The sequence below is a fragment of the Bombina bombina genome, chromosome 7, assembly GCF_027579735.1.
Source record: "Bombina bombina isolate aBomBom1 chromosome 7, aBomBom1.pri, whole genome shotgun sequence".
Classification (NCBI taxonomy): domain Eukaryota; kingdom Metazoa; phylum Chordata; class Amphibia; order Anura; family Bombinatoridae; genus Bombina; species Bombina bombina.
In genome coordinates, this window is record NC_069505.1 from 100,858,389 (window position 1) to 100,881,896 (window position 23,508).

Consider the following 23,508-nt stretch of genomic DNA (forward strand, 5'->3'; position numbering starts at 1 on the left):
TAGTGATGCAGAGTATCTACTACACATGCACACCCCTAATAACAGTCATGCTACACTGTACAATATGCAGTATCACTATACAGACATGCAGCACTGTATAAAGATGTGTTCTGCACGGTGATACTACACTGTATAAATTGTACAAAGCATCTATATAAGCGGTCATACTACTGTATATATATACATACACTGCCTCTATATACAGTCACACTGCACTATATAATGCCGAAGAGTAAGTTTAAAGCTCTGATAATATTAATACGCCACTGACCAGTCTGTGATCACTCGCCCCCCCCTTTATAAACTGTGGGAAATTACGTGTCATACTACCGTATGCTATACATACATGCACGGTGCCGCAAACGTGTTCCCTTAACACACTACAGACACTTCCTACCGCAGCACAAAGGACAAACACTCCCTAGCCCGAACCCCTTTGTCTCTTTCTTACCTGTTGACTGTGAGATAGGATATACGTTAGTAAAATCCTCCTCCGAGGTTACTGATTTAAATCCACGACAGAATTGTACCCAAAGGTGCCCAGATTTTATCACGGACTGCTCGGCAGGACAAACCCCAGTAGTGACAAAGCCACACCTCGCATGAGCCAGCCCTTTAACTCATGAAACCTGCCCAGTGCCCAAACCGTGAGAACGGAGAAGATCGAACAGCGTCATCTAGCGGCTGATGTACAAAGTGCATCAATTCGCGAAACACTGTTGCTGCAGTTCCGCGAATCGATTCGTATAAACAGGAAGCCACTTTATTATTCCAAACCCGGATATGATTCTGCTGCAGTGGCTGCAGGAAGAAGCTGGACGCAATATAAGTAGGGAGTCTGTACGAGGGTTTCATCAAGAAGACAAAAAAAACGTTTAAGCTATTGTCGAATAATATTTAAACAATTTCCTAATTATCCATACAGGACCTCATTAAGAGATTTTACTTTTGAAGTCTAGAAGAATCTTAAATTCAATATATTTTTTATTATTTTACTCTCCTTCCTCTCAAATTATATAAATGTCTAAGAGTGGTGGTAAATTGAGGTTAAAAAAGAGCTTTGGTTCCCTTGGGGGGTCAAATAGCAGATCAAGTAGGATTCCTCAAGATGCAGCTATAAGTCATGATTTAAGTAAGGAGAGCACGGTTGAGCCCTCAGTGGTGCAAGTAGATGATGATGATGATATTGATGAGGATGGACAACCACAATTAGATGAACACAATGGGTCTGAATGGAGCTTTGATGAGATGTATCCTTCAATGTCTGCACAGGATGTAAAGGAGGAGTTTCTAGATGAAGATGCAGGTTTGAGTAACCCTCATCCAGTTAGTTTTTACTCATGGCAGGTCTGTGAAGGTGCTCTGGTTGAGAAAACAGATGATTCTGTTCTTGTTGAGCCTGATATGGAAGTAAAGGAAGAGGAAGATGATGATGTTCCTTACATTTCTGGTTATGTCTCTGAAGGACAGTGGGGTGACTATGGTTTCCAGGCTGGTGATGTAGCACCTGTCTCTGATGCTCGGCATGGAGGTGGTAGGCGAAGGTCAGGAGAAACCACATCAGTTGTGTGGGAATTTTTTGCCCTCCCACAGAATGGAAATGTGCGAGACTCCGAGATTGTTATTTGTAAAATGTGTAATGCTATTGTGCGAAGAGGCAAGGCTACAAGCCATCTCGGAACTAGTGCCCTGTGGGCACACATGCGCAGGAAACATCCAGATTATATCCAGGAGAGTTATGGGAGACAGGCTTCAGACTCCTCTGCTTCTCCTGAACCTACTCCTAGGCCAAGTAACATTGCAACTAACTATTCCAACCAACCCAAACAAAGGAGGGTACTCTCAGAGGCATGGAATATCTCTAGGCCTTGCCAGAGAGCTGGAGAGACTCAGCCTGCTCCTTTACCAAACCTTGTTTCTCACCCACAATCACTACCTCTACCACCACCCCAACCAGTTCCCTTACATAGACCATACAACCACGGAGAGAGAGCTCGTGAAAGTAGGATTCATAGGCCATCAGAGCTTACCGTCCATGAGCGGGCAATGCGTGAAGCCATGTTTTCATGTGTTGCGACTTATTGTGGATTGTGTTGGCAATTGTTGAGCAGAGGTGAGCGGGATGAGAACTTGCGAGCACACCTTGTGGAAATGCATTTACGTATGGCCCACCCTGTCCGGTTTCGTAACTTAGAAAGAGAGGTGGCCATGGAAATGTATTTTTAACCTCCAGCTGCAGTTTTTATTTCCAGTTTTTCCAAAATGGAAGGCCTTTCCCTCTTTTCTACTTTCTCTTTATTAGGGTAGGCTTTGTGATTCCATTGTTTGACAATCTTTTGTTTTTATACATTTGTATTAGTTAATTAATGCAGGTGAATTGATATAACATTGTAACTATTTCCTTTGCATTGTCTTTCATATGTTTTTGTTCTTCCTCTCAGTACTTTTCGGATTTCCTGACTGACAATGGTTTTTACATGTCTTTGCTAATATTAATTGCCACATAATGTATTCTGTTTTGCACGTTATCACTTTTTTTTTTTTTTTCCAATTATTTAGACTTGCTGTTTTCAAATGTATTCATTTGTCATTTCTGGGAGGTTTTTGGATTGTTTTTTGCTTATGAAATCATGATATTTTTAGTAGAATTTTTCTCTCTCGCTCTCCCAGTTTATTTAAACAATTTTATACCTGCAATTCCTCCCAGCTTATACCCTGGCCATCTTTTTTATGCATCCAAAAAGAAAAAAAAAAGTAAAGGATAAATATTATGCTCCCTGATTGGTAAACCTGACTCTGGAGGAAATTGGACCACCAAACATGGTAAGCAGAAGAATCTTTAACTTGTATATACACAATCTAGACCTTTAACCTCTTAAGGACATATGATGGAATTTTTCCGTCATAAAACAATTGAGTAAACTGAAAGCTGTGTCCTTGAAGGGTTAAAAGGGACCTATTTTGTTGGAGCATTTTATTTCAACGTGAATATCCCTTGACCCACATTGGTGAGTCTGTTATCAACAGAACACAGCCAGTAATTGGGAGGCTTGGCAAACATTGCAGGAGATTAAAGGGACAGTTTACTCAAAGATTTTCTCCCCTTTAATTTGTTCCCAATGACCCACTTTACCTACTGGAGTTTATTAAATTGTTTACAAGTATTTCCATTACCCTTATATTGGCATTTGAAACAGTTTATTTAGACTATAATAAAAGTTTTTAGCCTTGAGGCCAAGCTGTGTTAACACAGCCAGTAGAAGAAATTACACTACCAGTGGGTTATAGAAGAGATAAGGTAATAAAATGTTAATTTTCCATTGTTTTCACCAAGTATTGGTGATTGTTTTACGGACAGATATAAGCTAAAGAAGCATGTATATGTACACAATGTGATAAAGTAATGAGATCTGATTATACCTACAAGCTCACCCCATTTTATTAGGTTGTGGCTACAAAACACAACATCAGCTAATTCATATACACAAATAAGCATTAAAAAGCAAATCTCATACATTTTATACTCTGCAGCTGGTAAAAAAAAAAGTAATTGGAAACACATTAAATGGACACTGAACCCAAATTTTTTCTGTAATGATTCAGATAGAGCATGCAATTTTAAGCAACTTTCTAATTTACTTCTATTATCAATTTTAATTTGTTCTCTTGCTATCTTTATTTGAAAAAGAAGGCATCTCAGCTAAGGAGCCAGCAAATTTTTGCTTCAGTACCATGGACAGCACTTGTTTATTGGTGCTGACCAATCAGCAAGGACAACCCAGGTTGTTCACCAAAAATGGGCCGGCATCTAAACTTACATTCTTGCTTTTCAAATACACATACCAAGAGAATGAAGAAAATTTGATAATAGGAGTAAATTAGAAAGTTGCTTAAAAATGCGTGCTCTATGTGAACCACAAAAGAAATTTTTTTGAGTACAGTGTCCCTTTAAGGGAAAAACAATGTTATAGTATACTGTCCCTTTAAAGGGATATATATGACACATAATTGAATTACCCATAACACATTTCAAAACATCTAAAAAAATTCTGTCACGTGTTACGATTCCACATTGGTCGGACTCAATTCATTAGCATAGAGCTTAGTCGTAGATAGAATTGAATTGCTTTAATCAAGTATTTTAGGGGTAATTGTGACCAATCAAACATTTAATTCAATAGTAAGCACATATAATGCTGCTTTATTAAAAAAAAAAAAGGAGTTGAAAATTATTTTCATAACTTAAAAGCACAAGAAACTAGAGTTGCCAGCTGACATCCACAAAAATACTGGGCACAATGGTAGGAATGGGGGGGGGAAGCCCCCTAAAAGCTTTACCTCAGCCCCACTCTTGATCTCATGATGCATATCTTTCACAACTGAGCAGTAATTTTACACCTTGGCTGCCAGTATCATGTAAACAGATGTTATTTGACCTCTTGGCTGTCCCATCTTTCTGCTACATATTTGTAATGCATTTAGGCATAGTAGCCTTTATATTTAGTTAACACTCAGGGACTTTAATAAACTAGACATTTAAGTGTCCAGTATGTTTGTGAACATTTTACTGGTCAGTTTAGTATAATATCGGACTGTCTGGTTGAATACTGGACACCTGACAACCCTACAAGAAACACCTTGTAGTTACAAAGCTCTATATTAAGGTAAATAGCTCAATCGAGAGAATTGTGATTAGATAACAACTATGTGAGGCATTTTTGTTTAACCCTTTTGTGCCAGGACTTACTTGTCTACATCAGAACAAATTTCCGATATAAACAAATAAGTAAAAATTGAAATCACGTGATCGTCCATGCAATCACGTGATTTCAATGATAAGATCGGATCAGGTGGGAGTGCCTATGACGTTAGGCATGCCCTACAGACCCATTTAGTGGCTATGGCTTCAGTACAGCCAAACGGCTTTAGCTCTGTTAGGACGGCAAGGTGGGAAGGGGTTAAAGTTCTTAAACTGCACCAAAATAAACAAAAATGTCAAAACGCACAGCATGGGTTTCATTAGGGAGGGTATATTTAGCGACACAGAATAAAAAAAAATCTAAAATTGTGATTTAGACAGAGCATACTATTTTAAAGATTACAATTTGCTTCTGTTATCAAATTTGCTTCGTTCCCATGTTATTCTTTGTTGAAGAGATATCTAGATAGGTAACGTGCACATGTCTGCAGCACTATATGACAGGAAATAGTGCTGCCATCTAGTGTTCTTGCTAATGCATAACATTGTTGCAAAACTGCTGCTATATAGTGCTGCAGACACGTGCACACTTCTGAATTTACCTTCCTGCTTTTCAACAAAGGATAACAAGAAAACAAAGATGACTTGATAATTGAAGTAAATTTGACATTTGTTTCTAATTGTATGTTCTATCTGAATCATGAAAGTATAATTTTGGGTTTTATGTCCCTTTAATTCTTACGAGCCAAGCATTGTTGTTTGTAAATTGATAAAGGTAAAATAATACAAAACTGTAGGATCCAGAAATGACATTTCTGTTGCTGTCTGATTCCCAGGATATGGCAAGCGCTGGCCTAAATCAGTATACTGTAAATGTAATTAATATTGTTTTATTTTCATTTCTCTGAGTGAAATAATTTTTTTCCAAGCACAAAATTACTGACACCATACATAAGACCTAGGGTCTAAGCTTCCATTCTGGAGATAGTGACTTTGGATGGCAAGAATGTAAGTTTAGATGCCGGCCCATTTTTGGTGAACAACCTGGGTTGTTCTTGCTCATTGGTGGATAAATTCACCTACCAATAAAAAAGTGCTGTCCAGGGTCTGAACCAAAAAAAGCTTAGATGCATTATTTTTCAAATAAAGATAGAAAGAGAACGAAGTAAATTTGATAATAGGAGTAAATTACAAAGTTGCTTAAAATTGCATGTTCTTTCTGAATCACGAAAGAAAAAAATGTGGGTTCAGTATTCCTTTAAGCCCTTTCTTTAAAGGGACAATATACTGTAAATTCCCCTCCTTTTTAATTTGTTCCCAGTTATTTTATTTAAAAGGGACATTTTCTCTCTCGGGGAAAAGTTTTCTCTTTGCTCACACTTTTTTCTTTCTTTTTTTCTGTGGACACAAGAAATGGATTTTTAATACCATTAAAGGGACAGTCAAGTAAAAAAAAAACAACTTTCATGATTTAAATAGGGCGTGTAATTTTAAACAACTTTCCAATTTACTTTTATTACCAATTTTGCTTTGTTCTTTTGGTATTCTTAGTTGAAAGCTAAATCTAGGAGGTATATATGCTAATTTCTTAGACCTTGAAGGCCACCTCTAATCTGAAAGCATTTTCACCACTAGATGGCGTTAGTTCATGTGTTTCATATAGATAACATTGAGCTCAGGCCCGTGAAGCTCCTAGGAGCCAGCACTGATTGGCTAAAAATGCAAGTCTGTCAAAAGAACTGAAATAAGGGGGCAGTTTACAGAGCCATAGATACAAGGTAATGACAGAGGTAAAAAGTGTATTTATATAACTGTGTTGGTTATGCAAAATTGGGGAATTAGTAATAAAGGGATTATCTACCTTTTTAAACAACAAAAATTCTGGTGTTTCCTGTCCCTTTAAGGACATTTCCTGTGCATGTAAATTGTAAGGGGATAACGCCCATGATCTGGCAATTAAGGAATTAAAGAAGGAGTAGAAGGTATCCTAGCCACTTTTCCAACAAGCTTAACATACAAATTTCACACAAGTTTTAGAGAATGAAAACGGCGCTTCCACAGCTGACAAGGAGTAAATATCAATCTTTTTCTAAACAATTTTAAATAAATCCAAAACACTTCTGGCTATAAAGATAATTTCATATTCTATGTATAGAAAAACATATATATTCAAATTTAACAAACCGTAGCAATATCTCAACAACAATGTAATAGCAGCATTTATAGCAGCAATGTATCTGTATTAGTCTAAACAGCACAATTGTGTCAGTTTATACAGCACTAATTATGCAGCAAAAAATAAACCTTTTATGTTTACTAAAACATTCATATATTTCAAAAGGTATTAAGCAAAGAGAAACAATATGTTTAAAAAAACAGGGACGTCTCCCTTTAGATTTGCTAGCGTTAAAAAATATACCACCTTATTAAAAACGGTTTTACCACTTTAATAAAAAATATATACCACCTTAATAAAAAATATATACCACCTTAATAAAAAATATATACCACCTTAATAAAAAAAATATACCACCTTAATAAAAAATATATACCACCTTAATAAAAAATATATACCACCTTAATAAAAAATATATACCACCTTAATAAAAACGGTTTTACCACCTTAAATTCAAAAGAGCCTTAATACTCATCGGTATTTGTATTTTTAAGTCTTTTTTTAGACAAAACGATATAAATGTGTGTTTGCCTTGATAAGTCTTTTATGGACTTTAGGATATCAGTTTCCAAAAACATTGCTGTTCAGTCCCTAATGTCACTATGTGACTATCTCAGCAGCTTTGCATGTAAATAACAAAGCCTCTTGGCCAGCAAATAAAATACACAGACTGGTTAAACGTTACCTCACCAGCAGCAGGATCACGGTCCCTCCTTGGAAGGATAAGGAGCACGCAAACTTTTAAAGCGTTTTCCACTCCACAACTCTCAGCGTTTTCACTTTTTTGCTGCTTCACTTCTCTGCTGTTTGGTTCAAATCCCCTGCTAGCATGATTGTGTGATGCAGTCAGTCAGCTGAATTATGGCTGTAGTCTGATTGGTGCAAAAACAGTCTCCCAGTTTAAGGCTTTTTTTCTGATATCGTTTGTCACAAAGTTTAAAAGTTGGCTCAATGATCAAAGATTCTTAATAAAGCCCTATACATTGGGCGAAACACGTCAAATAGCTGTGGGGTGCCACTTGAAACTATACCTGAGCTAACTTTTGAACTTTGTGACAAACGATATCACAAAAAAAGCCTTAAACTGGGAGACCGTTTTTGCACCAATCAGACTACAGCCATAATTCAGCTGACTGACTGCATCACACAATCATGCTAGCAGGGGATTTGAACCAAACAGCAGAGAAGGGAAAACGCTGAGAGTTGTGGAGTGGAAAACGCTTTAAAAGTTTGCGTGCTCCTTCTCCTTCCAAGGAAGGACCGTGATCCTGCTGCTGGTGAGGTAAAGTTTAACCAGTCTGTGTATTTCATTTGCTGGCCAAGAGGCTTTGTTATTTACATGCAAAGCTGCTGAGATAGTCACATAGTGACATTAGGGACTGAACAGCAACGTTTTTGGAAACTGATATCCTAAAGTCCATAAAAGACTTATCAAGGCAAACACACGTTTTGTCTAAAAAAGACTTAAAAATACAAATACCTATGAGTATTAAGGCTCTTTTGAATTTAAGGTGGTAAAACCGTTTTTATTAAGGTGGTATATATTTTTTATTAAGGTGGTATATATTTTTTATTAAGGTGGTATATATTTTTTATTAAGGTGGTATATTTTTTAACGCTAGCAAATCTAAAGGGAGACGTCCCTGTTTTTTAAACATATTGTTTCTCTTTGCTTAATACCTTTTGAAATATATGAATGTTTTAGTAAACATAAAAACAGAATTTATGCTTACCTGATAAATTACTTTCTCCAACGGTGTGTCCGGTCCACGGCGTCATCCTTACTTGTGGGAATATCTCTTCCCCAACAGGAAATGGCAAAGAGTCCCAGCAAAGCTGGCTATATAGTCCCTCCTAGGCTCCGCCCACCCCAGTCATTCGACCGACGGACAGGAGGAAAAAATAGGAGAAACCATAGGGTGTCGTGGGGACTGTAGTTAGAGAAAATAATTCATCAGACCTGATTAAAAAACCAGGGCGGGCCGTGGACCGGACACACCGTTGGAGAAAGTAATTTATCAGGTAAGCATAAATTCTGTTTTCTCCAACATTGGTGTGTCCAGTCCACGGCATCATCCTTACTTGTGGGAACCAATACCAAAGCTTTAGGACACGGATGAAGGGAAGGCTTGCAAAACCTTTCTCCCAAAAATAGCCTCCGAAGAAGCAAAAGTATCAAATTTGTAAAATTTGGCAAAAGTGTGCAGTGAAGACCAAGTCGCTGCCTTACATATCTGATCAACAGAAGCCTCGTTCTTGAAGGCCCATGTGGAAGCTACAGCCCTAGTGGAGTGAGCTGTGATTCTTTCAGGAGGCTGCCGTCCGGCAGTCTCATAAGCCAATCGGATGATGCTTTTAAGCCAAAAGGAAAGAGAGGTAGAAGTTGCTTTTTGACCTCTCCTTTTACCAGAATAGACGACAAACAGAGAAGAAGTTTGTCTGAACTCTTTTGTAGCTTCTAAGTAGAATTTTAGAGCACGGACTACATCTAAATTGTGTAGCAAACGTTCCTTCTTTGAAACTGGATTCGGACACAAAGAAGGTACAACTATCTCCTGATTAATATTTTTGTTGGAAACAACCGTTGGTAGAAAACCAGGCTTAGTACGCAAAACAACCTTATCTGAATGGAACACCAGATAGGGCGGAGTACACTGTAGAGCAGATAACTCAGAAACTCTTCTAGCAGAAGAAATAGCAACCAAAAACAAAACTTTCCAAGATAACAACTTAATATCTATGGAATGTAAAGGTACAAACGGAACCCCTTGAAGAACTGAAAGAACTAGATTTAAACTCCAGGGAGGAGTCAAAGGTCTGTAAACAGGCTTGATCCTAACCAAAGCCTGAACAAATGCTTGAACATCTGGCACAACTGCCAGTCGTTTGTGTAGTAAGACAGATAAAGCAGAAATCTGTCCCTTTAGAGAACTCACAGATAATCCTTTATCCAAACCTTCTTGTAGAAAGGAAAGAATCCTAGGAATTTTTATCCTATTCCATGGGAATCCCTTGGATTCACACCAGCAGATATATCTTTTCCATATTTTATGGTAAATCTTTCTAGTTACCGGTTTTCTGGCTTGAACCAGAGTATCTATCACAGAATCTGAACCCACGCTTTGATAGAATCAAGCGTTCAATCTCCAAGCCGTCAGCTGGAGGGAGACCAGATTTGGATGTTCGAATGGACCCTGAACAAGAAGGTCCTGTCTCAAAGGTAGCTTCCATGGTGGAACCGATGACATATTCACCAGGTCTGCATACCAAGTCCTGCGTGGCCACGCAGGAGCTATCAAGATCACAGAGGCTCTCTCCTGTTTGATCCTGGCTACCAGCCTGGGAATGAGAGGAAACGGTGGAAACACATAAGCTAGGTTGAAGATCCAAGGCGCTACTAGTGCATCCACTAGAGTCGCCTTGGGATCCCTGGATCTGGACCCGTAGCAAGGAACCTTGAAGTTCTGACGAGACGCCATCAGATCCATATCTGGAATGCCCCATAGTTGCGTCAACTGGGCAAAGATCTCCGGGTGGAGTTCCCACTCCCCCGGATGGAATGTCTGACGACTCAAATAATCCGCTTCCCAGTTTTCCACACCTGGAATGTGGATCGCAGATAGGTGGCAGGAGTGATTCTCCGCCCATTGTATTATTTTGGTCACTTCTTTCATCGCCAGGGAACTCCTTGTTCCCCCCTGATGATTGATATACGCAACAGTCGTCATGTTGTCTGGAATCTTATGAATCTGGCCTTTGCTAGCTGAGGCCAAGCCCTGAGAGCATTGAATATCGCTCTTAGTTCCAGAATGTTTATCGGGAGAAGAGACTCTTCCCGAGACCACAGTCCCTGAGCTTTCAGGGATTCCCAGACCGCGCCCCAGCCCTCTAGGCTGGCGTCGGTCGTGACGATGACCCACTCTGGACTGCGGAAGCTCATTCCCTGGGACAGGTGATCCTGGGTTAGCCACCAACGGAGTGAGTCTCTGGTCTTCTGATCTACTTGAATCACTGGAGACAAGTCTGTATAGTCCCCATTCCACTGTTTCAGCATGCACAGTTGTAATGGTCTTAGATGAATTCGCGCAAAAGGAACTATGTCCATTGCTGCAACCATCAATCCTACTACTTCCATGCACTGAGCTATGGAAGGACGAGGAATAGAATGAAGAACTTGACAAGTGTTTAGAAGTTTTGACTTTCTGACTTCTGTCAAGAAAATCCTCATTTCTAAGGAATCTATTATTGTTCCCAAGAAGGGAACTCTTGTCGACGGAGACAGGGAACTTTTTTCTATGTTCACCTTCCATCCGTGAGATCTGAGAAAGGCCAGAACGATGTCTGAGTGAGCCTTTGCCTTTGAAAGAGACGACGCTTGTATTAGAATGTCGTCCAAGTACGGTACTACTGCAATGCCCCTTGGTCTTAGAACCGCTAGAAGGGATCCGAGTACCTTTGTGAAAATCCTTGGAGCAGTGGCTAACCCGAATGGGAGGGCCACAAACTGGTAATGTTTGTCCAGAAAGGCGAACCTTAGGAACTGATGATGTTCTTTGTGGATAGGGATATGTAGATACGCATCCTTTAGATCCACGGTAGTCATAAATTGACCTTCCTGGATTGTGGGTAGAATCGTTCGAATGGTTTCCATCTTGAACGATGGTACTCTGAGAAATTTGTTTAGGATCTTTAAATCCAGGATTGGTCTGAAAGTTCCCTCTTTTTTGGGAACTACAAACAGATTTGAGTAAAATCCCATTCCTTGTTCCGCCGTTGGAACTGGGTGTATCACTCCCATCTTTAACAGGTCTTCTACACAATGTAAGAATGCCTGTCTCTTTATTTGGTTTGAGGATAAGTGAGACATGTGGAACCTTCCCCTTGGGGGTAGTTCCTTGAATTCCAGAAGATAACCCTGAGAAACTATTTCTAGCGTCCAGGGATCCTGAACATCTCTTGCCCAAGCCTGAGCAAAGAGAGAGAGACTGCCCCCCACTAGATCCCCGGATCGGGGGCTACTCCTTCATGCTGTTTTGTTAGCAGCGGCAGGCTTCTTGGCCTGCTTACCCTTGTTCCAGCCTTGCATCGGTTTCCAGGCTGGTTTGGTCTGTGAGGTATTACCCTCTTGCTTAGAGGATGCAGAATTAGAGCCCGGTCCATTCCTGAAATTACGAAAGGAACGAAAATTAGACTTATTCTTGGCTTTGAAAGGCCTATCTTGTGGGAGGACGTGGCCCTTTCCCCCAGTGATGTCTGAGATAATCTCTTTCAATTCTGGCCCAAAGAGAGTTTTACCCTTGAAGGGTATATTAAGCAATTTTGTCTTGGATGATACATCCGCTGACCAAGACTTTAGCCAAAGCGCTCTGCGCGCCACAATTGCAAACCCTGAATTTTTCGCCGCTAATCTAGCTATTTGCAAAGCGGCATCTAAAATAAAAGAGTTAGCCAACTTAAGTGCGTGAACTCTGTCCATAACCTCCTCATATGGAGTCTCTCTACTGAGCGACTTTTCTAGTTCCTCGAACCAGAACCACGCTGCTGTAGTGACAGGAACAATGCACGAAATGGGTTGAAGAAGGTAACCTTGCTGTACAAAAATCTTTTTAAGCAAACCCTCCAATTTTTTATCCATAGGATCTTTGAAAGCACAATTATCCTCGATAGGAATAGTAGTGCGCTTGTTTAGAGTAGAAACTGCCCCCTCGACCTTAGGGACTGTCTGCCATAAGTCCTTTCTGGGGTCGACCATAGGAAATAATTTCTTAAATATAGGAGGGGGAACAAAAGGTATGCCGGGCTTCTCCCATTCCTTATTCACTATGTCCGCCACCCGCTTGGGTATAGGAAAAGCGTCGGGGTGCACCGGAACCTCTAGGAACTTGTCCATCTTGCATAATTTTTCTGGAATGACCAGGCTGTCACAATCATCCAGAGTAGATAACACCTCCTTAAGCAGTGCGCGGAGATGTTCTAATTTAAATTTAAATGTCACAACATCAGGTTCAGCCTGTTGGGAAATTTTTCCAGAATCTGAAATTTCCCCATCTGACAAAACCTCCCTCATGGCCCCTTCAGATTGGTGTGAGGGTATGACAGAACAATTATCATCAGCGCCCTCCTGCTCTTCAGTGTTTAAAACAGAGCAATCGCGCTTTCTCTGATATGCAGGCATTTTGGATAAAAAATTTGCTATGGAGTTATCCATTACAGCCGTCAATTGTTGCATGGTAATAAGCATTGGCGCGCTAGAAGTACTAGGGGCCTCCTGCGTGGGCAAAACTGGTGTAGACACAGAAGGAGATGATGTAGAACCATGTCTACTCCCTTCATCTGATGAATCATCTTGGGCAACTTCATTATCTGTGACAGTACTGTCCTTACTTTGTTTGGACGCTTTGGCACAATTATCACATAATTTAGAAGGGGGAGACACATTGACTTTCATACATATAGAACATAGCTTATCTGAAGGCACAGACATGTTAAACAGGCTTAAACTTGTCAGTAAAACACAAAAACCGTTTTAAAACAAAACCGTTACTGTCTCTTTAAATTTTAAACAGAGCACACTTTATTACTGAATATGTGAAAAAATATGAAGGAATTGTTCAAAATTTCACCACAGTGTCTTAAAGCATTAAAAATATTGCACACCAATTTTCAGAGCTTTAACCCTTAAAATAACGAAACCGGAGCCGGTTACAGTTTTAACCCCTCTACAGTCCCAGCTACAACCTTTGCTGCGACTTTACCAAGCCCAGAGGGGAATACGATACCAAATGACGCCTTCTAGGAACTTTTCCAACTATCTTCAGGTCCTCACACATGCATCTGCATGTCTTGCTCTCAAAAACAACTGCGCAGTAATGGCGCGAAAATGAGGCTCAGCCTACAACTGGGAAGGCCCTTCCTGACTGGAAAAGGTGTCTAACATAGTGCCTGACGTTAAAAAACGTTCCCCAAGTTTATAAGTGTGAAATACCAGCATAAACATGTATAAAATGCCCAAATAAAGCAATCGATTTTGCCCATAAAAGTGTCTACCAGTTTTATAGCCCATATTAAGCCCTTTATTCTGCTTGAGACTAAGAAAATGGCTTACCGGTCCCCATGAGGGGAAAAGACAGCCTTCCAGCATTACACAGTCTTGTTAGAAATATGGCTAGTCATACCTTAAGCAGAAAAGTCTGCTAACTGTTTCCCCCAACTGAAGTTACTTCATCTCAACAGTCCTATGTGGAAACAGCAAACAATTTTAGTTACTGTCTGCTAAAATCATCTTCCTCTCACAAACAGAACTCTTCATGTTTTTCTGTTTCAGAGTAAATAGTACATACCACCACTATTTTAAAATAACAAACTCTTGATAGTAGAATAAAAAACTACAACTAAACACCACATACTCTTAACCATCTCCGTGGAGATGTTGCCTGTGCAACGGCAAAGAGAATGACTGGGGTGGGCGGAGCCTAGGAGGGACTATATGGCCAGCTTTGCTGGGACTCTTTGCCATTTCCTGTTGGGGAAGAGATATTCCCACAAGTAAGGATGACGCCGTGGACCGGACACACCAATGTTAGAGAAAGGTTTATTTTTTGCTGCATAATTAGTGCTGTATAAACTGACACAATTGTGCTGTTTAGACTAATACAGATACATTGCTGCTATAAATGCTGCTATTACATTGTTGTTGAGATATTGCTACGGTTTGTTAAAACTGTTGCTACAAACGCTGCTATTACATTGTTGATATACTGCAACTGTTTTTTAAATTTGAATATATATTTTTTTCTATACATAAAATATGAAATTATCTTTATAGCCAGAAGTGTTTTGGATTTATTTAACATTGATATTTACTCCTTGTCAGCTGTGGAAGCGCCCTTCGCCCTTTTTCATTCTCTAAAACTTGTGTAAAGCCCAACATCTCCCATACAGACATTGGTTTCCTTGGGACTACAAGACACCTTTGACTGGTTATGTCAGGAGAAATAAGTTTAAAGGGTCAGTACACACCTAATTACAATACATTTCTGTTGACTACACAATAATATATCAGCCAAGTCTAAACATTTTTGAAATAAATTAACATCTTGTTTGTTGCAGTTATTTTTCAATAGCCAAACTCTAACCACCATATATGCCTTATTTTATGGAGCTAATTGGGGTTTGAGCCTGCAGATGACAAGTCTAGCCACAGCCATTATGTTAGTAAAAAGTGCTTTGTTTTGCAGTTGTTTTCTGCTGAATCCAATTAAGAAAAGAAATGTAGCCGATATACCTGCAGTGTGCATTTCCAGCTCTAAGGATTAGAAAGTCCACATTTTTTTTTTTATTATTTTTTTTTTTTATTGAAAGTTTTTTTTAAGTAGAATGTACAATTGGATTGTATAACTTTTCACACAGTGAGATTGCATAGGTATAAAAAAGGAAATATGGTAAGAACAATAATAAAAGGAATAAGGGGAAGGGTAGGGAGGGGACACAGAAAATTTAAATAAAATAAAGTAACAAGTGCAAAGAAATACAGTGCAATGGAACATTGTTTAAAGTGAATGTAAAGTTTCATCAAGTAGTGCCCGGTTTTTAAAACTATTATTAAAAACAGGGGCACTTTCATTGATGAAACTTTACATTGCACCATATTTGTAGAAATACTTACCTCTTCGTCTTGAAAGCCGCTCCAGAACTTCGCCAGCCAGTCGCAAGCCTCTTCCTACATCAGCAATGACGATGCTGGCATCCTCCAATCACGTCCCTCTCTGTCTCTCTTCCTCCCCCTCTGACTCTCTCATCCCTTATGTAATGAAAGAATCTATAATCATAATCTACAGCATTAAAGGGCCACTAAACCCAAAATCTTTCTTTCATGATTCAGATAGAGAGTAGAAATTTAAACAGCATTACAATTTACTTCCATTATTTATTTTGCTTCATTTTTTAAATATCCTTAGTTGAAGAAAAAGCAATGCACATGGTGAGCCAATCACACAAGGCTTCTATGTGCAGCAACCAATCAGCAGCTAGTGAGCATATCTAGATATGCTTTTCATCAAAGAATATCAAGAGAATACAACAAATTAGATAATATAAGTAAATTAGAAAGATGTTTAAAATTGCATTCTCTTTATAAATCATAAAAGAAAAAATGTGGGTGGCATGTCCCTTTAAAGTAAAAACTATGTTTTAAACATATTTTAATGGGCATGGATTTCTAGATCTCATAATCAGAGCAAGCATTCTGGCAAGAGTTTCTGTTACAATCCTTTTAGACTAAAATCAGATGTTTACTAAGTTGACCAGTTTTCCAAGACACCATTTAAAGGGACATGAAACCCATATGCAAATTTAAATAACTTTCCAATTTACATCTAATATCTAATTTTCTTCATTCTTTTGATGTCCTTTGTTGAAAATCATATCTAAATATGCTCAGTAGCTGCTGATTGGTGGCTGAACATAGATACCTCATGTGATTGGCTCACCCATGTGCATTGCTATTTCTTCAACAAAGGATATCTAAAGAATGAAGGCATATCCTAGCCACTGCCTCACCAGTCTCTGACGTCACTGCACGTCACTGCCATATTCAGTTATACAGATCATGAATCAACATAAACAAGGTTAATTTCAGGTGTATTGTGACATATGTGTTATTGGACAATATTACAACAAGAATGTTCATTGAGTTTACATACCTAAGACCGGGTGAAAGTCCCCAATTTTTAGAACTTACTTACATGAAAGGGGGCAAAATAATTAATGAAAATATATAGCAAAATTATTTAATTACACATAATTTTATATAAAAATCTCTTTGGTATTTACTATCCCTTTAAAGGGACAGTTTAGTAAAAAATAAACTTTAAAATTGCATGCCTTATCTGAGTCATTAAACAACTTCCCAATGTACTTTTATCATCAAATTTGCTTTGTTCTCTTGGTATTCTTAGTTAAAAGCTAAACCTAGGTAGGCTCATATCCTAATGTCTTAGCCCTTGAAGGCTGCCTCTTATCTGAATGCATTTGATACTTTTTCCCTACTAAAGGGCGTTAGTTCATGTGTGCCATATAGATAACATTGTGCTCACGCCCTGGAGTTACCTATGAGTCAGCACTGATTGGCAAAAATGCAAGTCTGTCAAAAGAACTAAGATAAGGGAGCAGTCTGCAGAGGCTTAGATACAAGGTAATCACAGAGGTAAAAAGTATATTAATATAACTGAGTTGGTTATGCAAAACTGGGGAATGGGTAATAAAGGGATTATCTATATTGTTAAACAATAAAAATTCTGGTGTAGACTGTACCTTTAAAGGGACAGTATACTATAAATTGTTTTTCCCTTAATGTGTTTCCAATAATTTTTTTGCCAGCTGCAGTATAAAATGTATGAGATTTGCTTATTTGTGTATATGAATGAGCTGATTTTGTGTTTTGAAGCCAAAACCTAATAAAATGGGTTGAGCTTGTAGGTATAATCAGATCTCATTACTTTATCACATTGTGTACATATAAATGCTTCTTTGTCTTATATCTGTCCGTAAACCAATCACCAATACTTGGAGAAAACAATGGAAAATGAAAAACATTGTATTACCTTATCTCTTCTATAACCCACTGGGAGTGTAATTTCCTTTACTTGCTGTGTTTACCACAGGCTAAATCAGCTCAATCACTTATTTCAAATGCCAATATAAGGGTAATGGAAATACTTGTAAACAATTTAATACACTCCAGCAGGTAAAGTGGATCATTGGGAACAAATTAAAGGGGGGACATTTTTTAGTAAACTGACCCTTTAAAGGGACATTATACACTCATTTTTTTTGCATAAATGTTTTGTAGATCTATTTATATAGCCCATAAAGTTTTTTTTGTTTTTTTTAAAATAAATGTATAGTTTTTCTTATTTTTAAATAACTTGCTCTGATTTTCAGACTCCTAACCAAGCCCCAAAGTTTTATGTGAATACCGTCAGCTACCTTCTCTAGCTTGCTCCTGTTTGTGTAAAGAGTCTTTTCATATGCAAAAGAAGGGGGAGGGGGGGGAGGGTCTTATTTGCCACTTGCAGTGGGCTTTCCAGCTACCTTTTTAACAGAGCTAAACTGAGAGCTTCTAAGTAAGTTTTTAAACAGTTTTATACTGGATTTTTATATCAGTATCTGTGCATCTTATTCTTTATAGTAGTGTCTATTACATGCAGTTATATGAAAATGAGTGTATACTGTCCCTTTAAGTGTCCTGTTCCTAGTAAAATGAATCCAGTCTAGCCGTTAATACCATTATTCACCTTCTTCTAGCTAATATTTGTGTTTTGTTTTTTAAGTTTCTATTATGTTTAATTCCACAAACCACTTTTATAAATCTTTTATTTTCTCCATATCCGTGTTCTTTCATTTTCCTTACAGTTAAACGTTCATATCTAAAGTGTATTTTTTGTTTGTATTTATTTATTAGAACCTATGGAAGATGCACTGTGTTTTACTTTAATTTGGAAGCCGGGAACTAAAACTCTCACCTGCAGAAATAAGATATTCAAAAGGAACCAGAATAAAATTTCAGCTTTGAACTGGGAATCCATCAACAGCATAACATAAAAAAAAAAGAAAAAATGGACTCAAAGCAATCTTTGTGTTTGCAAATAAAATAATTGATGAACATGTTGTTTTTATAATTTCTCTTTCTTAAAGGGACATGAAACCCAAAAATGTTCTTACATGATTCAGATAGAGAATACCATTTTAAACAACTTTCTAATTTAAATATGTTATCTAATTTGTTTCATTCTCTTGGTATCATATGTTGAAGGAGCAGCAATGCACTACTGGGGCGCGATCCGATATAGATCGCAGTTTGCGGCGCAAGCGAGGGAACCGGCGTCGCCCGCAGTTTCAGCTCGCAACTCGAGCTATCCCATATAAGTCGCCGTCAGATGCTAACGTGCCGTAAGTCTGACAAACCAGCAATGTCCAGAAATCTGCGTAAGTACAAATTTCTGGCGTCGCCAGTGACTTGCGGCACGTTAGAAACTGCCGGCGCCTATAAAACCTGACTAAAGTCTAAAACACCCGCACTGTCTAACACGCCTCCCTAACATAGCCCGACAAGTCTAACACGCCTCCCTAACATAGCCCGCACTGTCTAACCCTCTATCCGCTATCCCCCCTCACTATCCTAACAATAAAAAAGCTATTAACCCCTAAACCGCCGCTCCCGTACCCCGCCGCAACCTAATAAAGTTATTAACCCCTAAACCGCCGCTCCTGTACCCCGCCGCCAGCTATATTATATCTATAACCCCCTAAAGTGAGCCCCTAACACCGCCGCCATCTATATTAAAATTATTAACCCCTAATGTAAGCCCCTTACACCGCCGCCATCTCTATTAAAATGATTAACCCCTAATTTAATCTACCTACCCCGCCGCCAGCTATATTATCTATATTAACCCTAAGTATATTATAGTTAATATAGGTATTACATTATATATATTAACTATATTAACCCTAATTATATTAGGGTTAATATAGTTAATATAGTTACTATAGTATTTATATTAACTATATTAACTCTATCTAACCCTAACACCCCTAACTAAATTTATATTAAATTAATCTAATTCATTTATAAACTAAAATATTCCTATTTAAATCTAAATACTTACCTATAAAACAAACCCTAAGATAGCTACAATATAATTAATAATTACATTGTAGCTATGTTAGGGTTAATATTTATTTTACAGGTAAATTGTTAATTATTTTAACTAGGTATAATAGATATTAAATAGTTATTAACTATTTAATATCTACCTAGTTAAAATAATTACCCAATTACCTGTAAAATAAATCCTAACCTAAGTTACAAATACACCTACACTATCAATAAATTTAATAAACTACAAACATCTATCTAAAAATACAATTAAATTAACTAAACTAAATTACAAAAAAAACCAAACACTAAATTACAAAAAATAAAAAAAAGATTACAAGAGATTTAAGCTAATTACACCTATTCTAAGCCCCCTAATAAAATAATAAACCCCCAAAATAAAAAAAATTCCCTGCCCTATTCTAAATTAAACAAATTTCAAAGCTCTTTACCTTACCAGCCATTAAAAGGGCCTTTTGTGGGGCATGCCCCAAAGAATTCAGCTCTTTTGCATACAACAAATACAATCCCCCCCCCCCCCCATTACAACCCACCACCCACATACCCCTATTCTAAAACCACCCAAACCCCCCTTAAAAAAGCCTAACACTACCCCCCTGAAGATCTCCCTACCTTGTCTTCACCACACCGGGCCGAACTCCTGATCCGATCCGGGCGATGTCTTCCTCCAAGCGGCAAAGAAGAATTCTTCCTCCGGCGATGTCTTCCTCCAAGCGGCAAAGAAGAATTCTTCCTCCGGCGACGTCTTCCTCCAAGCGGCAGCAAAGTCTTCATTCTTCCGGCGGCATCTTCAATCTTCTTTCTTCGCTCCGCCGCCGCGGAGCATCCATCCTGGCCGACTGCTGTACTTGGAATGAGGTACCTTTAAATGACGTCATCCAAGATGGCGTCCGCCGAATTCCGATTGGCTGATTGGATTCTATCAGCCAATCGGAATTAAGTTAGAAAAATCTGATTGGCTGATTGAATCAGCCAATCAGATTCAAGTTCAATCCGATTGGCTGATCCGAACAGCCAATCAGATTGAGCTCGCATTCTATTGGCTGATCGGAACAGCCAATAGAATGCGAGCTCAATCTGATTGGCTGATTGGATCAGCCAATCGGATTGAACTTGAATCTGATTGGCTGATTCAATCAGCCAATCAGATTTTTCTAACTTAATTCCGATTGGCTGATAGAATCCTATCAGCCAATCGGAATTCGGCGGACGCCATCTTGGATGACGTCATTTAAAGGTACCTCATTCCAAGTACAGCAGTCGGCCAGGATGGATGCTCCGCGGCGGCGGAGCGAAGAAAGAAGATTGAAGATGCCGCCGGAAGAATGAAGACTTTGCTGCCGCTTGGAGGAAGACGTCGCCGGAGGAAGAATTCTTCTTTGCCGCTTGGAGGAAGACATCGCCGGAGGAAGAATTCTTCTTTGCCGCTTGGAGGAAGACATCGCCCGGATCGGATCAGGAGTTCGGCCCGGTGTGGTGAAGACAAGGTAGGGAGATCTTCAGGGGGGTAGTGTTAGGCTTTTTTAAGGGGGGTTTGGGTGGTTTTAGAATAGGGGTATGTGGGTGGTGGGTTGTAATGGGGGGGGGGATTGTATTTGTTGTATGCAAAAGAGCTGAATTCTTTGGGGCATGCCCCACAAAAGGCCCTTTTAATGGCTGGTAAGGTAAAGAGCTTTGAAATTTGTTTAATTTAGAATAGGGCAGGGAATTTTTTTTATTTTGGGGGTTTATTATTTTATTAGGGGGCTTAGAATAGGTGTAATTAGCTTAAATATCTTGTAATCTTTTTTTTATTTTTTGTAATTTAGTGTTTTTTTTTTTTTTGTAATTTAGTTTAGTTAATTTAATTGTATTTTTAGATAGATGTTTGTAGTTTATTAAATTTATTGATAGTGTAGGTGTATTTGTAACTTAGGTTAGGATTTATTTTACAGGTAATTGGGTAATTATTTTAACTAGGTAGATATTAAATAGTTAATAACTATTTAATATCTATTATACCTAGTTAAAATAATTAACAATTTACCTGTAAAATAAATATTAACCCTAACATAGCTACAATGTAATTATTAATTATATTGTAGCTATCTTAGGGTTTGTTTTATAGGTAAGTATTTAGATTTAAATAGGAATATTTTAGTTTATAAATGAATTAGATTAATTTAATATAAATTTAGTTAGGGGTGTTAGGGTTAGATAGAGTTAATATAGTTAATATAAATACTATAGTAACTATATTAACTATATTAACCCTAATATAATTAGGGTTAATATAGTTAATATATATAATGTAATACCTATATTAACTATAATATACTTAGGGTTAATATAGATAATATAGCTGGCGGCGGGGTAGGTAGATTAAACTAGGGGTTAATCATTTTAATAGAGATGGCGGCGGTGTAAGGGGCTTACATTAGGGGTTAATAATATTAATATAGCTGGCGGCGGTATAGGGGGATTAGATTAGGGGTTAATAATTTTTATATAGGTGGCGGTGGTGTAAGGGGTCAGATTAGGGGATAGATAAGGTAGATGGCGGCGGTTTTAGGGGCTCACAGTAGGGGGTTAGTTTATGTAGATGGCGGCGGGGTCCGGGAGCGGCGGTTTAGGGGTTAATAACTTTATTAGGGATTTCGGGGGGGGGGGGATCGCGGTTGACAGGTAGATAGACATTGCGCATGCGTTAGGTGTTAGGTTTTATTTAGCAGATCGCGGTTGACAGGGAGATAGACATTGCGCATGCGTTAGGTGTTAGGTTTATTTTCTAGTTAGTTTAGGGAGTTACGGGGCTCCAATAGTCAGCGTAAGGCTTCTTACGGCTGCTTTTTGTGGCGAGGTGAAAATGGAGTAAGTTTTCTCCATTTTCGCCACGTAAGTCCTTACGCTGCATATTGGATACCAAACTGCGCTGGTTTGGTATACCTGCCTATGGCCCAAAAAACTACGGGCGACGGCAGAAATATACGCGCGTAACTTCTAGGTTACGCCGTATATAGGATACCAAATCAGCGTAAATATTGGCGTCGCCGGCTTTTGCGGGCGACGCTTTATATCGGATCGACTTCCTAGGGCGCGATCCGATATAGATCGCAGTTTGCGGCGCAAGCGAGGGAACCGGCGTCGCCCGCAGTTTCAGCTCGCAACTCGAGCTATCCCATATAGGTCGCCGTCAGATGCTAACGTGCCGTAAGTCTGACAAACCAGCGATGTCCAGAAATCTGCGCAAGTACAAATTTCTGGCGTCGCCAGTGACTTGCGCCACGTTAGAATCTGCCGGCGCCTATAAAACCTGACTAAAGTCTAAAACACCCGCACTGTCTAACACGCCTCCCTAACATAGCCCGCACTGTCTAACACGCCTCCCTAACATAGCCCGCACTGTCTAACCCTCTATCCGCTATCCCCCCTCACTAGCCTAACAATAAAAAAGCTATTAACCCCTAAACCGCCGCTCCCGTACCCCGCCGCCAGCTATATTATATCTATAACCCCCTAAAGTGAGCCCCTAACACCGCCGCCATCTATATTAAAATTATTAACCCCTAATGTAAGCCCCTTACACCGCCGCCATCTCTATTAAAATTATTAACCCCTAATTTAATCTACCTACCCCGCCGCCAGCTATATTATCTATATTAACCCTAAGTATATTATAGTTAATATAGTTATTACATTATATATATTAACTATATTAACCCTAATTATATTAGGATTAATATAGTTACTATAGTATTTATATTAACTATATTAACTCTATCTAACCCTAACTAAATTTATATTAAATTAATCTAATTCATTTATAAACTAAAATATTCCTATTTAAATCTAAATACTTACCTATAAAATAAACCCTAAGATAGCTACAATATAATTAATAATTACATTGTAGCTATGTTAGGGTTAATATTTATTTTACAGGTAAATTGTTAATTATTTTAACTAGGTATAATA

At 38.5% G+C, this 23,508-nt stretch overlaps 2 protein-coding genes across 2 annotated transcripts in view; one reads left to right on the forward strand and one right to left on the reverse strand.

Annotated features, from left to right (window-relative positions):
- CD151 (CD151 molecule (Raph blood group)) overlaps nucleotides 1–651 on the reverse strand; it is a 113,281-nt gene extending 112,630 nt beyond the window's left edge. Inside the window, exon 1 of the mRNA XM_053720205.1 lies at nucleotides 452–651. The gene's annotated coding sequence lies outside the window, so the exon portion shown is untranslated. The remainder of the gene's footprint in view (nucleotides 1–451) is intronic.
- A 175-nt stretch (nucleotides 652–826) lies between these two features.
- LOC128665930 (uncharacterized) lies at nucleotides 827–18,539 on the forward strand. Its single transcript, XM_053720206.1, has 2 exons — nucleotides 827–2,823; nucleotides 18,337–18,539. Exon 1 carries the CDS (start codon nucleotides 1,021–1,023, stop codon nucleotides 2,224–2,226), a length of 1,206 nt encoding a protein of 401 aa, XP_053576181.1. The 5' UTR covers nucleotides 827–1,020; the 3' UTR covers nucleotides 2,227–2,823; nucleotides 18,337–18,539.
- The last annotated feature ends 4,969 nt before the right edge of the window (nucleotides 18,540–23,508 follow it).